Here is a 15,925-nt window from a genome sequence, read left to right on the forward strand (position 1 = left end):
TAATTTGGTGCAGTAATTTTTGCTTGATACTGAAGCAAATACACGTAGGCAAATAGACGGACTAAATTTCTAACAATATTATTTTGACTTCTATTGGTCTTAATGAGACATCTGATGCCAATATTTTTTTTAAATATCATCCATGTGCAAACATTATCCATATTACATATTATATAAAATTGTATTAAAATAATAAATAACAGTTTTAGCTAGAATATTATTCAGAGATATTTATTTTATCGATTTATTGACTAATAACATTTTTAAACATTTTTAGTTAAAATTATATACTTGAAAAGTCTTATTAATGTGGTAAATATTATTGAATAAATAACAAAACCTACCTAATAATAAAAAAATAGAATTGTTTTCATAATAAATATTTAATTTATAATATTTTATTATTAATAAATATAGCTAAATATAGTTGTATAATTTTAAAATATATTTTTATGCATCACTACTACTAAACGTATGATAGTGTCGCCCTCTGTTGTTTAGGAATTCTAATAACCCTCGTTACACATAACAGTCTGTACAATACTGTCAATATTTCGTTTGTTCCTTGATGACTTGTCTTTTGACTTGATTTCTATGAACAAGTTAATAAAATATTTATGTATTTTAGCTATAAGAACAATCGGATTGATTCTTACAGTAGATTTATATAGTTAAAATATAATATGTACTTACGACACGTTTAACTATAAAACTAAAATACTTTAGATAGATATCGATGGAGCGACTTCATAATGATAATCGAGTCATACAAATGTGTGAATCTTTACGAATATTTTATGATACACAACGGTGTAAATGTTACCGATAAAATATAAAATTGTCTACACAAATGTAATGTTAGTTGTCCGTTAGAAGCAGGGAACCTAATGAAGATATATTTATCTACCGAGTCAGATAAACGGTGACAAACACAATAGAGCGTGGTTATATTGCTATAGTGGAGTCCAACCATTGTAATTATAAATCAATGATTTAAGTTTATATTTATTTAAATGCTTTTGTACGTTCACTTTCAATATATGTATATTGTATCTTTTAATTTATATATAAGACTTCAACAGGGGGAGGCCTATGTTCAGCAGTGGACGGTAAACGGTTGACATAATAATAATAATAGATATCAGGTTATAACAAAAATGTACACAGGTGGACATATCCCTTGAAGGGATTTCTTTTAGTCACCTTTGAGAATCCGAAAGTCAATTGCTTGGGTACCTCTGTCCCATTCGTGTTTCAACCGTGAAGCAGTTATGTTTGGATGTCTGTGTTTCGGTTTGAAGGGTGGGATATGGCGTGAATTTACTGGGTGCAGAGGAATAACACCTGAGTCCTCAGGAATGGCAACGCATGGGGGGTATCATGAGCGAGACAGTATACTCTGTTATGTCCATGGTACTGCTCATGTCTATAGGTGACGGTTACCACTTTCCATCAGGTGGACCGTCAGCTTGTTTGCCATTCTGAGTTAAATAAAAAAAAAACATACTTATATGGTGCAAAAATAATATGATAAATAATAAACTATATAATTAGTAACTGATTACTAATTATACCGCTATTAATAATATAGTATGTTATATTTTCAGATAAAGATGTTATTTGTTACTGAACTGGCTACCTTAGTTTTCACTCTTGTTTCTACTGTAAACGAGCTATATTTAGCTGTTTCGGTATGGTATGGGATATTGCTGTAAATGTTCAAGGTACAAAGGTATAATAACACCTTAGTTCTCAGGAATGGTAATACATGATTGGATTTGAATTAAATTTAATACGCAGGTAGATTATATTGTAATGCAAAGGATACTTTGTACGAGTAATGCAAGCAAAGCTGCGGATAACAGTAGTTTATAAATAATATTCAGTAAAATTTCAATTATTTCTGGACCCTTTAATCTGCTTGTACATTTTTAGTACTCACCAGTCGTTTATTAATGAGTTATAGATACATAGAAAACACAGATTAACATAAACAATCATGCTCATGAATACTAACATAACAAAAATATATGACCGGATTGAATCCGCGACCATCGCAACGTGAAGCGGTATCTTAAACTGCTGTACTACCAAGGTCATTATATGACACGGGTTATTTTAACGACAGAGGAAAAAGGTCATACAGACGTTACCAGATATACAATACTAAATCCTTAAATACAAACCAAGTCCTGAAAGCTTTACTAACAATATTCAGCATAAAATAAAGTCACCCACGGGCGGAGATAAGGTCGCTTGCACACGGCGCGAGCGCGAAAAGACAAGTGGCTTAATTGAGAGAGATCCATGGGGGGTCCGGAGGCGTCGGTTTATGCTAATCAATTCACCACCAGTTTGTTTTTTACCAACAATCGGCCACTGGAATCGGCCGCTTTTACTTTTATACGGGTTCCGTTTAGATTCAATGGAACGTTTAATTTGGGTGTTTATTTATTTATTTACTTTACACTTTATTGCACCAAGTAAAAAAATAATAAAAACAGTAAATATTAATGAGAAGTGGAACAAAAGGCGGCCTTATCTCTTTGATTTTGACAGCAGATTTGAGACAGCCATCGGGTAGAGGACATTGAGAAAAAGACAAAGGGTAGGTGGAGCACTATAATATAGATACTAATGTATTTTTTTTATTTAGGTGTTTCCTTTTTTATATTTTTTTTAATGATTATATATTTTTATATAAAACGAACAGTATAATCCGATTTTTATGATTTTTTACTGATGTCATCTATATTTTCGGTATATAATATACCAATCTATAAATATATAATATGTCCGTCATGGGTTAATCTTCTATCCTTTAATAATTTAGTAAATTATTATATTAACTAGTGCTTTAATTATTGTTCATAACGTTGAACCGTCAATTATATTTTCTATTATTCCTGTTTACGGTCGACTAATGTGTCTACGGTAGATAAGGCCATACGGTGTTAAGTCCGCCATTTACACTTTCTAGGACTATTAAAGTTTAATAAATAAATAAATAATTTAATTATTTATTTATACTTTTTTTACATACAGTAATATGACAGTGGAAAATAAATGCACAAATTAATGAATTAATTATTATTAATTATCAATATTATACTTATAAATAAACACGAAAAGTATAAAACACTTAAACAAAATAAAGTATAACTTAGTAAAAAATATCACTTTGGATAAGTAATATTTTATTGCATTACATTAAGTATCTTAAATTAAAAGGGCAAAAGAGGAAGAGGAAGACCGAGGAATAACTACATGGGATAGATAAAGGAAACACTAGGTGACATCTCGTATAGTAAGATAAAGGATATGGCCTGGGATAGAGCTGGCTGGAGGAAGATGCATGAATTAGTTGCACCGACAAGAGGAAACTCTTAAATGAAAAGAAGTATCTTAAATGTAAATTATAAATTGGGTACGGAACCCTTTCACCAATAAGATCGTTAGAACAATTTATTTTTAAAGGGAGCGTATAATTTAAGTTTGTCGCTAACGGGTTAAGATATCAGTGTGGTCTTTAGCGACCGTGGCGGGTTAGCTCGGTGTTACCAACTATATATCTTCAGTATATCGTTCCGAGAACAGATAAACACATATTTTTTGTATTCGCATTTAATTAACTCACTTTTATAAAGATTATATCTTTCTTAATATATAATATTATTGCTGATACTGTGAATATATAATAAATATACTTGTAATAAATATATATAAACTCATTGACAAATTTCGCGAAAGCAAATTGATTGATTGAAATGGATAAGCAATATGTCTAAATTAAACATTATTACTTTCGGGATTGTATATAAATATAAATAAATATATAAAATATAAAAACATAATAAAAATTACCAGAGGGAGACTTTGTACAAAAGTCGATTGCTTACCTCTGTCCCATTCGTGTTTCAACCGTAAAGTAGTTGTGTTTGCATGACTGTGTTTCGGTTTGAAGGGTGGGATATGGCGTGAATTTACTGGGTACGGAGGAATAACACCTGAGTCCACAGGAATGGCAACGCATGGGGGGTATCATGGGGGAAACAGTATACTCTGTTATGTCCATGGCACTGCTCACGTCTATAGGCGACGGTAACCACTTTCCATCAGGTGGGCCGTCAGCTTGTTTGCCATTCTAAGTTGTATAAAAAAATATGTAGTACGTAATACATAAAGATGATTATATTCATACTTCATCATCGTCATATCAGCCTTTAATTGTTCACTGTTGAACATAAGCCTCCCCTTTGGGGGGGTTTTGCCAGTAGTTGCCACGGTTGGCAGGCGGATTGGCAACCGCAGTCAGGCTTTAAATGTAAGAGGGACGCTGCTTCCCGTCCCTCGCTCTCCCTTAGTCGCCTCCTACAACATCCACGGGAAAGGAAGGGTGGCCTATTCTCAGCTGGGACCACACGGCTACCTATTTTTGCGATACTATTTAAATTAATTTAAAATTTGTTCAAGATAGATAGAAACCGACTGGCATTCTAATAAAAGCAACATTTCTATCGTTATATTATAAAAAAAAAAAAATAAAAAAAAAACAATAATGCACCACCTGCTTATTTCTCGGTTTGCCCAATAGTTGACTGGTAGAGAACACCGTCCGGTGTTAAGTCCGCCATATGTACACAGTTTCACTGTGCATTAAAGTTTAAATAAATAACGTAAACAAATTGACAAATGTCTCGTACAGGGATTACATGCCCTACAGTCGTGAGCGTATTAAAATTATTGTATTTGTTAAATAAAAAATATCCACAGTCAAATTGAGTTTAAAAATAAGTAATATTTATTGTAATTCTGATATCTTAATCTTACTTAATAATAAAATAAGTGAATAAGATACTTCATATAAATTACTGTAAGATAAATATGTCCACTCAATTTGTCTACTAATCCCTGACCATTTAATATAGTTTTATCCAACTTATTGCAATGTTTAATTCCCTCGTCGAGCTCTTTACTAAGTACCTACTATGCATAATTAAGACTAGTAATTATTAGGTACTCTTTGTAGGTGGCGCCGGTCTAGCTTAATTGTGTTTCTATATGTGAGTATAGAATTTTTTAACTTTTTGTAATGGAATGATAAAAAAAAACATGTTTTTTTAATGGATAATAATGGAATGGTAACCCCGCCTGCGCTGTCGGTATACACTGGCGGGGCACAATTGGGAGATGAAAGACGAGGATGGAAGCAGTTAGTCCATCTTGATGAATTCAACTAAAATTAACCACGATGGTTTCCAGTGGGAACCATGTGGAGATCGACCGACAGGGCATATTTCTTATAATGGAGCTAATTGATCCCATTACTAATAATCCTTTTCCCCCCCAAAAAGTATGTTTGAATAAAATAAATATTCACATAAAATACAAACAGAATAAAGTACAGGAATAAAAAAGTTGTTCATGTCATGTAATTACTTTTTCTATGTTAATATATTTATAATAATAACATATAAGAACCCTAAACTGACTGGAGGTGGTAATACCATGACATTGTACTCTGTAAAATCATGGCTTACAAAGCGTTGCCATAAAAATGTTAAAACTGTAAAATATGCACAAATTATTAATAACACGCACGGCCCATTTCACGCAAAACATAGGCTTCAATGCGAATGCTTGTTCAAAAAATCACCCTCTATTAGATTATAAAGATATCTGTAACCTTGATTTCACGTTTCCAGCAGCTCTCTTGAATTGGGTAGGGTTGTCACTGGTATCTCATAATAATGTTATTGTTAAAATGTTAATCAATATAATGGAACAAATAAACGGTTTAATTGATACTGACATAATGAAATAACATAATAATATAAATAATAATAATATTAAGAATCCAACATTTACATGCCTATATATGGCGAAACATGTATTTAAGCTTTTTATATGTAACACCTTATATGTCACGTTTCAAGTGAATTATAAATAAATAAATAAACATTAATAATAGTAATTACAACATAAATAACACACTAGTTAGTTATTTTCATCATTTGTAAAGAAATAATATACCTACTAAGTATACTACTAAGTACTATCTACTATATCACATCTTATTTTTTTTATTCGGAAATTGAATCTAAAATCGGTATATCACTCAAATTGTAGTTGGTATAACACATTATATGTTCAGAAAAAACACAGCTTATATTTAAATTAAACTAGTTATACATTATTATAATTAATCGTATAAAAGTTTGTAAAACATTGAATATTTATTTCTCAAGCGTGCTCAAATGGTTAAATGGCTTAAAATGATTTTGATTAATTGGATTAATTTATAAGGAACTTTATATCGTAATGTTCGCATTACTAATATATAATAGTACATTTGTTTTAATATATACTTGTATTATATATATATTCTTCCACAAAAAAAAAAAGCTGACGTTGATTATTTTGCATTTATGACAAAACCAGTTATTTTGATTTAAAAACTTAATTAAAAGAAAAAAACAGATTTTAATAAAATTTCTATGGGATCATTCTTTAAGCATAGGTATATAAGTAAGACTATGAAAGTAATGGCCATAGTGTAACTGCGGTTGTCAATCTACCTGCCAAGCGTAGCAATTACTGGCAGAACCTCCTTTATTTTTTTTTTTATACAACTTAGAATGGCAAACAATCTGACGGTCCACCTGATGGAAAGTGGTAACCATCGCCTATAGACATGAGCAGTACCATGGACATAACAGAGTATACTGTTTCGCCCATGATACCCCCCATGCGTTACCATTCCTGAGGACTCAGATGTTATTCCTCTGTACCCTGTAAATTCACGCCATATCCCACCCTTCAAACCGAAACACAGCAATGCAAACACAATTGCTTCACGATTGAAACACGAATGGGACAGAGGTACCCAAGCAAACGACTTTTGTACAAAGTCTCCCTCTGGTAGTCTCTCTCTTTATGGGGGAGGCCTATGTTCAGTAGTGGATAGTTAACAGATTCACAGATTCATTCTATATATTTACATAAATTTTCAGGCAAAAAAAGAATTTTCCAAACTGCTTTATAATTGATGGAGATCATATCTCCAACAAACAAATACAAAAAAAAAACTACGTCCAGTCAGTTGAAAAATATAAACAGTAAGTGATACAGTGACAACCCTATACGCAAGGTATAAGTTTGGCGTGTCCGAGTAACGCGCGCCATAATTTAAGCATTTTGTCGTATGACATTATGGTAATAGTTATCGTAATATTCTTTGATACGCTCACGCTCACTGTGACACGGACGCGAAATTATTTTGTGTTCCTTAACGTTTCGTGTGGCGCGAGCTTTATGGAAATTTATAAAGCCATTAATATGAACAAGGTATTTCCCGACATCGTCTGTGTAGACTTTATTTGTAATGTCTCTTGGGAAGGATAGTTTAAACGAACCTAATCTTAAGAAAGGAATGGGAGTAATGAGATCTAATAGCCTCATTGCTAGCAATATACCCTGTCAAGTCGACTTCTCCGCGGTCTCCCCTGCCATCATCATTGTGCTGAATTCCAAGTGTATTTTTTTTTTTACGGGTGAAAATGGTATGGTACCCCGCTCGCGCTAAGGGGATACGCTGGCGGGGCACCAGTGTAGAATGAAAGATAAGAATGAAAACAGGCCAGTTAGCCTATCATGATGAATTCATCAGGAATTAACCATGATAGTTTCCAGGGGGAACCGCGTGGAGGTCGACTTGGTTGGGTATATTGCTAGCAATGGGATTTTTAGTCTCCATTACTAACAATCCCTTTCCCCCATTCCAAGTGTATTCATCACGATGGGTTAACTGATCTGCTTTTCATTCTCACAATTATCCTTCACTGGTGCCTCTCCAGCGTATATCGTTAGCGCAGGCAGGTAATGGAATGGTAATCCCCATAACATTATCATCCTTTAAAAAAAAACCCAACCCATAGGGGGGAAAAATAGTCGTGTGGTCCCGGTATAGAATAGGTTACCCCTTCCTATCCCGTGGGTGTCGTTGGAGCAGACTAAGGGAGAACAAGGGATAGGCAGCAGCGTTCCTCTTAAAACATCTCTAAACGCTGACTGCAGTTGTCACACACTAGTTTAAGTGTAATACAACTGTTCACTACAAAATTCTCATTAAGAGTTCATAAACATTTCACCTCTAAACAGGTAAAAAACCAAGTGGTTATAAAAAATAGACATTTATGCCAGCCAGAGTAAAACTCTTAAAAAATATAAAAAAGTTCTTAAAAAAAGTTTGTAAACACTGACACGAAGGTATTAGCAATTCGAGTATACTTCAAAAATAATAAATTCTCTCAGTTATCAAAATAAACAAGTTAACGTTAACTTTTAATTTATTTTGTATTTATTTATTTATTTTTAGAAAAACAAACAGCCTCATGCAATCAATACATAATTAAATTACATCTATGTTAAACCATAAATAGTTCAGACATTTGCGTAATTACACAATCGATCGGTTTTTATACATGCAGAAAAGAAATAGTTACAATACGTACTAGTTTAATTATAATAACTAAAATTTTTGTAACTTGCACCGTATTGACATTGTTTCCCAGTAAATAAGCAAGTAAATTATAATTTAAAACCCCATAAATTATATTTTAGTAATGTAACATTTTTGCAGTTGAAAAAATCAAATATTTTCAAACAGTTCAAGTTGAAATTAAAATTCGCGTCCTTAAAGCCACGAGCACGCGTTTTTTAGGCTGGCGTGATCGACTCTAAACAATTAGGAATGGGAATTACATGGATAGCATTCAATTTATGTCGATACTTCCCTAATGGTGCTATTAATATTGGCACACATAGTACCTGTATATATTCTTTGTGATAAATTGTTATAATTGTATATAGTATATAGTTGTCTTCTGTAGAAAGAAATTACGTGTTAAAAAATTATGGCTGTATAAAATCCCTAAACAAGTGATAAATTTTGACGTAAATAACCTCTTATTACTATGTACTCGTATTTGGTTATATGAATATATTAAATTTGAAGATAATCTTTAATATTACAGTGAGTGTATATTTTTATTTAAGCCTATATAATATTTATGTAAATTTTCCAGAATGTATTGTACACTAATACATTAATTCCACACGTACATTTTTGGTATTTCTATTTCCAAAAATATAATTATTCTGTAGCTGATCCTGAGAACTAAGGTGTAATGACTCATGTACACAATATGCATGAAGTATTTCCACCATTTAGATCAAAGACCAAAACGCATTTATTGACTTTTTTTGACAGAAAGAAGATATAAGTTCATGTGGAAATTTCTTAGTGGATATTCATCATTGTTTAAGTTTCAACATCATGTTATAGACAATAAAATTAAAAACAACATCCTGCATAATACAAAATAAAATACTTATTACGCTTTCCTGAAAAGTTTACCATTTTGAGTTATATTGTGTTAGTACTTAAGCGACATTATATCAATTATTATCTATTAACATTTTAATGTCAATTAATCATAACAAGAGTGTTGGTATATTAAAATAGATAAAAATACAAGTATAATATTAATTTTATATATATAATTTTATAAATTATCGATATCGATACTTTATGATTGTCGACTACCAGCCAGCCATGTAGTTATGCAAAACAGGAGCGGCGGGACACTATCTGATCGGTGACCGCATTAAACGCGGTCACACTTATTTTAGGGCGAAATAATCGGTTTACATTTTCAAAGAAAAATATTTTTCTTTTTTATATTATTTAATCAATTAAAATGTTTGCCGGTAAACACAAGGACAGTGTAGGTATGTGAGTCCTATGCTTGCATATATAGCAATAGGTCTATCAATATATTAAGGACAAAACAGGGAAAATGACCAAAGAATTATTAAAATATATTTAAGAATATTAAGAAATTATTATAGAAATATATAAAAATCATGCATATAAGTACATACATATATAAAATGGCATGTAATTATAAAATAAAATCATTTTAAAATAAATAATTTAAAATTTTCAGATATATTGCGTTTTTTAATTGGTGTTTTCGAATATAATAGAATAGTTAAATTAAACAAAGAATTAATTTATTTGCATATTTCTACTCCTTATTGCTAATGGTATTACTACTCTAAAAATTCTAAGCTAAGCTCTAAACGGACATTAACAATAATATTAAAAATAGTACCCACATGTATTCAACCACTTGGCACATTAGCCTTTTATTGTTTTTAAAAATTTAATATTTTTTGTGTTATCTATCTATAACAGTGTTTCACACTCAAGTTATTATCAGAACTGCAGCCAAAGTAAAATTACCTACCTGTGCATATATTTACATTGTTAATTTCCGATACTAAAAATTATTTTTACAACGGAGGTTTTAAGTATAAACCTTTGTTTTGCATCCGTTTTTATAAGATCTCGAACGAATAACTCAATTTATTTCGAATTGTTTTAGCAATGGAAGTTTACATATTTTTATTTAATTTTTATCAGGAAATTTAAGGAGCTATACTTTATATCAAAGAACAAAATGGCGTAAGTTTATAATTATTTAATTTATTTATTTGCTTCTTTATTCATAAAAAAACGTCAAATCTCTCTCTAAAGCTGTTTTAGCTATTAAAGTGTTTTGTCTTCTTGTTTTTTGCTAATTTCTAAATTTAAAGGACAGTAATAAAACACTTCAATAACTAAAACAAGTTTTCAGTAAATTTTAGTTTTTATAAATAAGGGTTATTCTTTTTTTGTAATATAGTCAACATTACAAAAAAACCATTTTTTTTGCTACAAAATGCGGACTTGATGGTGTGTAAATAGCGATAATAATAATTAAATTGTCGTTATTTTTGATAAAAAAAAAATAGAATACAATTACATTTCTGCATTTTATATATTAAGTAAACTTTTATGTGGCCCGTAAAGCATCCTTGCTAGAGATGGGCAATCCACCTGGGTGGGTTTAAAGTCTGGTGGGTAAAAACCGGGTGTTTTGGGTTTATTGGGTTTAAACCCCATAAACACCCAAATTTTTGGGTGTTTATGATTTTGTACTTCATCATCGTCATCTCAGCCGCAAGACGTCCACTATACTGGACATAGACAATATTATTATGCAGCCTACAGAATAAAAAACTTTTAATTTGATTTTGAGTTTATTAAGAAAGAGATGAAAGTAAAATGTAAAACTACAGTCAATCACTGTCAGATTCAGAGTTATTACAAGCGATGAATTGTATAGGTTCGATAGGCTCTATTTCGTCTAAACTGTTATGTTCATTTACTTGCTCAATGAAAGCTTCTAAGGTATTTTCTTCATTAAACTGAATGTCCTCGCATTCAGCTTTATGTTTAAGATTCCAGTTATAACAAATGAATGAAATTTTTTCAGTTCTTTCAGTTGTAAGTCGATTTCTTTTGTTATTATGTATGTAGCCTTGGATACTAAAGGAACGCTCAGTGGCTGCCGAAGTACAGGGAGCTGATAGAATACGAATCGCTACTTTGCTTAACTCAGTGGAACCACAAATACCTTTCCACCATATTAGGGGCTCAATGCTATCTAATGAGCTCCATACAAATCCTCTGGCCCAAAAGTTTTCTTTAGCTTTATAACACGCCAAATCTGCCATTACATTTGACAAACTTAAGTGTTGGCTTAAATTGTAGATAAACTCCATACCCTTAAGTTCTTCCTCTTGAGTAAGTTCGACTCCTAGAGTCCTGGGGTCTAGAATATATGCTGCAAAATGTATTGGCCTCATTGCCATATTGCATCTTGAAGATACTGATGTTAGAATCTGCTGTTTGCTTTCTTCGCTCAATGTCGAAATCTCATTTAATGCAAAACGTATCTTAGCTTGTACATCTCTAAATGTAATGTATGTGCGATGCAAACGATTCTGGTCGCTCTCTAAGTAAAATATGCTTTCAGTGACTGGTTCCAAAATACTTATACATTCCCCTGTCTTCGTCCAGAAATCATCACTTAGAATTAAATCTTTAATATCTCTTGAAATTACCACATCTTCTCTAACTGTTAATATTTGCAAAGCTATCTTATTTGCTTTCAAACTTTTTAACGAAGTAACATGACTTCCCCATCTTGTAGCACAAGGCAATTTTAGTGTTTGTGTAGAATCTTCACCCTGCCTTGATTTTATCAACAAGGAACTTAATCGTTGACTCCTTTTAACAGTTTTTATTATATTTATGGCTTGCATAATAAACACAGTTACTTCTTGTATCTTTACAATATCTTGGCACAACAAGTTAAGGATATGTGCACAGCAACCGAGAGGAACAACATGTGGATATTTGAGTTTTGTTAATTCGAATGCCTTTTGTATATTTCTAGCGTTATCGCCAATAAGTACAAGAAACTTATTTGCTCCATACACTTTCATTACTTTTTCAACTTCTTGGCTAAGGTATTCACTAGTGTGAGGATTACTTTCTGTATTCAAACTTTTAACGTATGCAGGTTGAGGTTTTGATATAAGAAAGTTTATTATTCCTTCATTTCTTAAATTAGACCAGCCATCGCACTGAAGGTGTAAGTAACTACAAGCATTTAGTTCCTCATTTAACTCAAAACGCATTTCTCTATATATTTTATCTAAGTATTTTGTCGCTAAAGCTTTACGTGAAGGTATTTTAAATTTTGGTTGCAATTTTTCGAAAAATTGTATCCATAAAGGATGTTGCACCATCGATAATGGCGTCCCTGTTACAAATATAGCTCTCGCTAATTCTGTTTTTATATGATCATCGGTGTCTTGAAACTCAGCATTTATTGTAGTGTTAGCAGACGACGAGGGGCTTATAAAAGAATCATTTGTCTCTATCTCTGACAGTCCAGACATTTTGGTTTTGGACGAGCTATCTTTTATAAGTTTCATAGAGTCTTTTAATGTTTCTGGAGATTTTGGACAAGTGATAAGATGTTGAAGCATTTTGGCAGCATTACTGAATTTGTAGACCTTATTACAAAGCTTGCAAGAAACAGACTTGTTTGGTAAAGTACGGTAGTGCTCCCATATGCGTAAATCTTTAGGTCTCCCCATTGAACCTAAAAAAATGAACGATGATTAGTTGGTCTGACGAAAATTCAACAATAGAGTGCCTATTTTTTTACAATGATTATTTCTTGTTATTTACAATAAATTTATTAAAAAAATAATAAAATAAATACAAAAAACCTTTGTAAAATTACATCTCCTCGGAGGATTAAACGCAGACGCTAGTTTATTATCGTATTGTTCTGTATTTTTCTCAGCAACTTCTTTAATTCGATTAGGTACTTACGCATATTATGTTAAAAATAAATATCTAGTACACATCTTAGGCTATCCACCATTATTATCCAATGACGACTCTCAGCTAACTATGCACTATCATCCAAAATAAACGTGTATGGAAAATTTTATCCCAGTCGGTTGAGGATTGAGGATAATTGCATCAACATACGAACATACCTACATACTTTTATTTACATAACGCAAGCTAAATAAAAGCTTGTAATAATACATCTAATTTTAAGTTAAAATTGTTAAGTGATCATGATATAATTGTATCATTCAAAAATCCACTTACCTTTAATTATTTCTTGTTAAGTATAAATATTATTTCAAATCTGCTCCCTTAATATGCACTTTTTTACTGCTTTTCCTACCTAACACGTTACCAGGAAGTCACGTTACCAGAGTCAGAGTAATAGTGAACACGTTTGACAGTGATTGTCGTCGCCTCATATTCAGCGTCGACGAATAGGGGAATCCCCAGTCATAATGTATTGCATGCGTGGCGGTCTTACTTCAAATCCATAAACAAAGAGATAATTACAGAACTCGATACTAGATGGCGCTGTTTTTGTTTGAAGAAAGTTTGCGGGCTAAAATACATAGAATTTCATCAATGACTTCCACAAAGAACAACATTTCTGTTTTTTCTAAGTCCGTATCTCTTCCGTATATTTCATAAGATATAAGCTTGGGCTACATTGTTATGCAACGTGATTTTGTCGCTGTCTTGCTAGCAGGGTTGACAGATATACGATTTAAATCGTACTCATACTATTATTTGTCTATTTTTTAATGTACGATCGTAAAGATTATGATCGTAATTCGCACAAAAACATACGACTTTTTGGTTACCTGGCAACATTTTTATTATGAAACGAACATGCTCACATCATCAGTCACATGCAACAATTTATTGGGGATTTCCCCTTCACATCTGGCAGTCCTGCTTGCTAGAATATAGGTAAGTCAGCCACAGTTACTGACGATCGATATTTAAAGGGTATTGTTTTTGTGCTAAATATTTCATAAAAACGTTATTTAATACTTTGTGGATTATTAATTTAGTTGATAATCACTGGAAGTAAAATGGATGCTAATTTGAGAGATCAAGATCTTCGTATAAAACAGTTAATAAAAGAAAATCTACGTAAGTACTCTTTTTATACCTAGGTAGGTAAGGTATAATAAACACAAAAGGTACTTAGATCGCGTGTGTTCGAAGCATTTATTCTAATAAATTTAATTTAAAATTGTAGAAAGAAAAAAATGTCTGCCAAGCCGTAGCCGAAGCCGATCTCCAAATATATTTGGCGATAGTGAGACCCAGTGTCCAGATGATTTACCCAGCGTCGTCGCAACAAAGAAAAAAAACGAGGATAAAGTAAAAGAAAATTTACTGAAAGAAGAAACAAACTGTTCTAAATGCTTAATTTATGGAGAAGAGGATAAAAGAAATGAGTATTTCGGACTGTTAGTGGCTCAAGAATTTAAATATATACGGCCATGTGTGCGAACGAGGTGTTATGAAGAAATTTTAAAGTATCTACGGGAAGCAAAAGGCCAACATGTTGATCAACTGCAACATGAAAACACTGAAAATTAATTACTTTCATTTTATTATATATAGATTTTTAAAATTTCCTGAAATATTATTAGTTAACGTTTTATTTAATATTGTAGAATTGATCAATACAATTTATAAAAATAATTTATTGGTATTACTTACATATTTTCAAAAAAATACGTAAAAACCTATTTTTTTGGGTGATTATGGGAGTTTATGGGTGTTTATTGGGTTTTTACCAAAGCACCGGGTTTAAACCCGGTGCTTTGCCCATCTGTAATCCTTGCCCAAAGCACAGATAAAATAATACTATACTAGTACTACAGGTAATTGCTGCGCAAAGACCTTTACATTACTAGACATTTATGTTTCAGCCAAATTAAAATATATATATATTATGTGGATTTTTCGCATTGGGTCTCCATCTGTGAAATCTAAGCCTTATACTAAGGCAGCAGCGGTCACAAGACGCCACACATTTTAAACTGATATTTGCGTGTAAACGCCACTTTTTTTTATTCATATTTTTTTTTGGATTTTCACGGTGATCGCCCACTCTGATACCATCGATTTTCACCGTGGGCACGCACCACCTCACTTAATTCCTGATTTAGTACCGCATCATATTTTGATAAGTATTTTTAATTTGAATAAATTATGATTTAAGTGTGTTATCGGCCTGTAATGGCTAACTGTAATCACGGCCGTGGTTCTTTCACGCTACAATGTCACAGTCGAATTTTGGCTTTTGTTCCTTTATGTACACGACAAGGAAAAATAAAAGATTTAAAGATATTTAATAAATATAATAAAAGTGATTGAGAAATTTTTCCATATAATAGTATTCTTCCGTGGTGTAACTGAGAATGTATTTGGCTTTCGTAGATAAGAGGGTGGGTTCGAAACCCGTTAGATCGAGCTGTTGAAAGGTGATTTTTTTAAACTTTTATTTTATAAGTGGAGAAAAATAAAATGTTTGATATAGATGTCACATGTCTTAATTCAGGTTTACCACTGATTCAGCTTAATGATAACCTTATTTACGAGAGAAAAAAACCTCTAAAA

General features: G+C 31.9%; 3 protein-coding genes across 3 annotated transcripts in view; 2 read left to right on the forward strand and 1 right to left on the reverse strand.

The window, feature by feature from the left end:
* LOC113513142 (paired box protein Pax-9) overlaps positions 1-15,925 on the forward strand; it is a 79,263-nt gene that overhangs the window by 18,940 nt on the left and 44,398 nt on the right. The gene's annotated exons all lie outside the window — the stretch shown is intronic.
* LOC128200726 (uncharacterized) lies at positions 10,932-15,125 on the reverse strand. The gene is made up of 2 exons (XM_052895054.1): positions 13,589-15,125; positions 10,932-13,064 (listed from the first exon to the last, which is right to left on the reverse strand). The coding sequence occupies exon 2, from the start codon at positions 13,057-13,059 to the stop codon at positions 11,188-11,190; it is 1,872 nt and encodes a 623-aa protein (XP_052751014.1). The 5' UTR covers positions 13,060-13,064; positions 13,589-15,125; the 3' UTR covers positions 10,932-11,187.
* Positions 14,317-14,899, forward strand: LOC128200727 (uncharacterized). The gene is made up of 2 exons (XM_052895058.1): positions 14,317-14,443; positions 14,553-14,899. The coding sequence occupies exons 1-2, from the start codon at positions 14,383-14,385 to the stop codon at positions 14,897-14,899; spliced, it is 408 nt and encodes a 135-aa protein (XP_052751018.1). The 5' UTR covers positions 14,317-14,382.

This window comes from Galleria mellonella, unplaced genomic scaffold, assembly GCF_026898425.1.
Source record: "Galleria mellonella isolate WM207_F2 unplaced genomic scaffold, CSIRO_AGI_GalMel_v1 utg264, whole genome shotgun sequence".
Classification (NCBI taxonomy): Eukaryota; Metazoa; Arthropoda; class Insecta; order Lepidoptera; family Pyralidae; genus Galleria; species Galleria mellonella.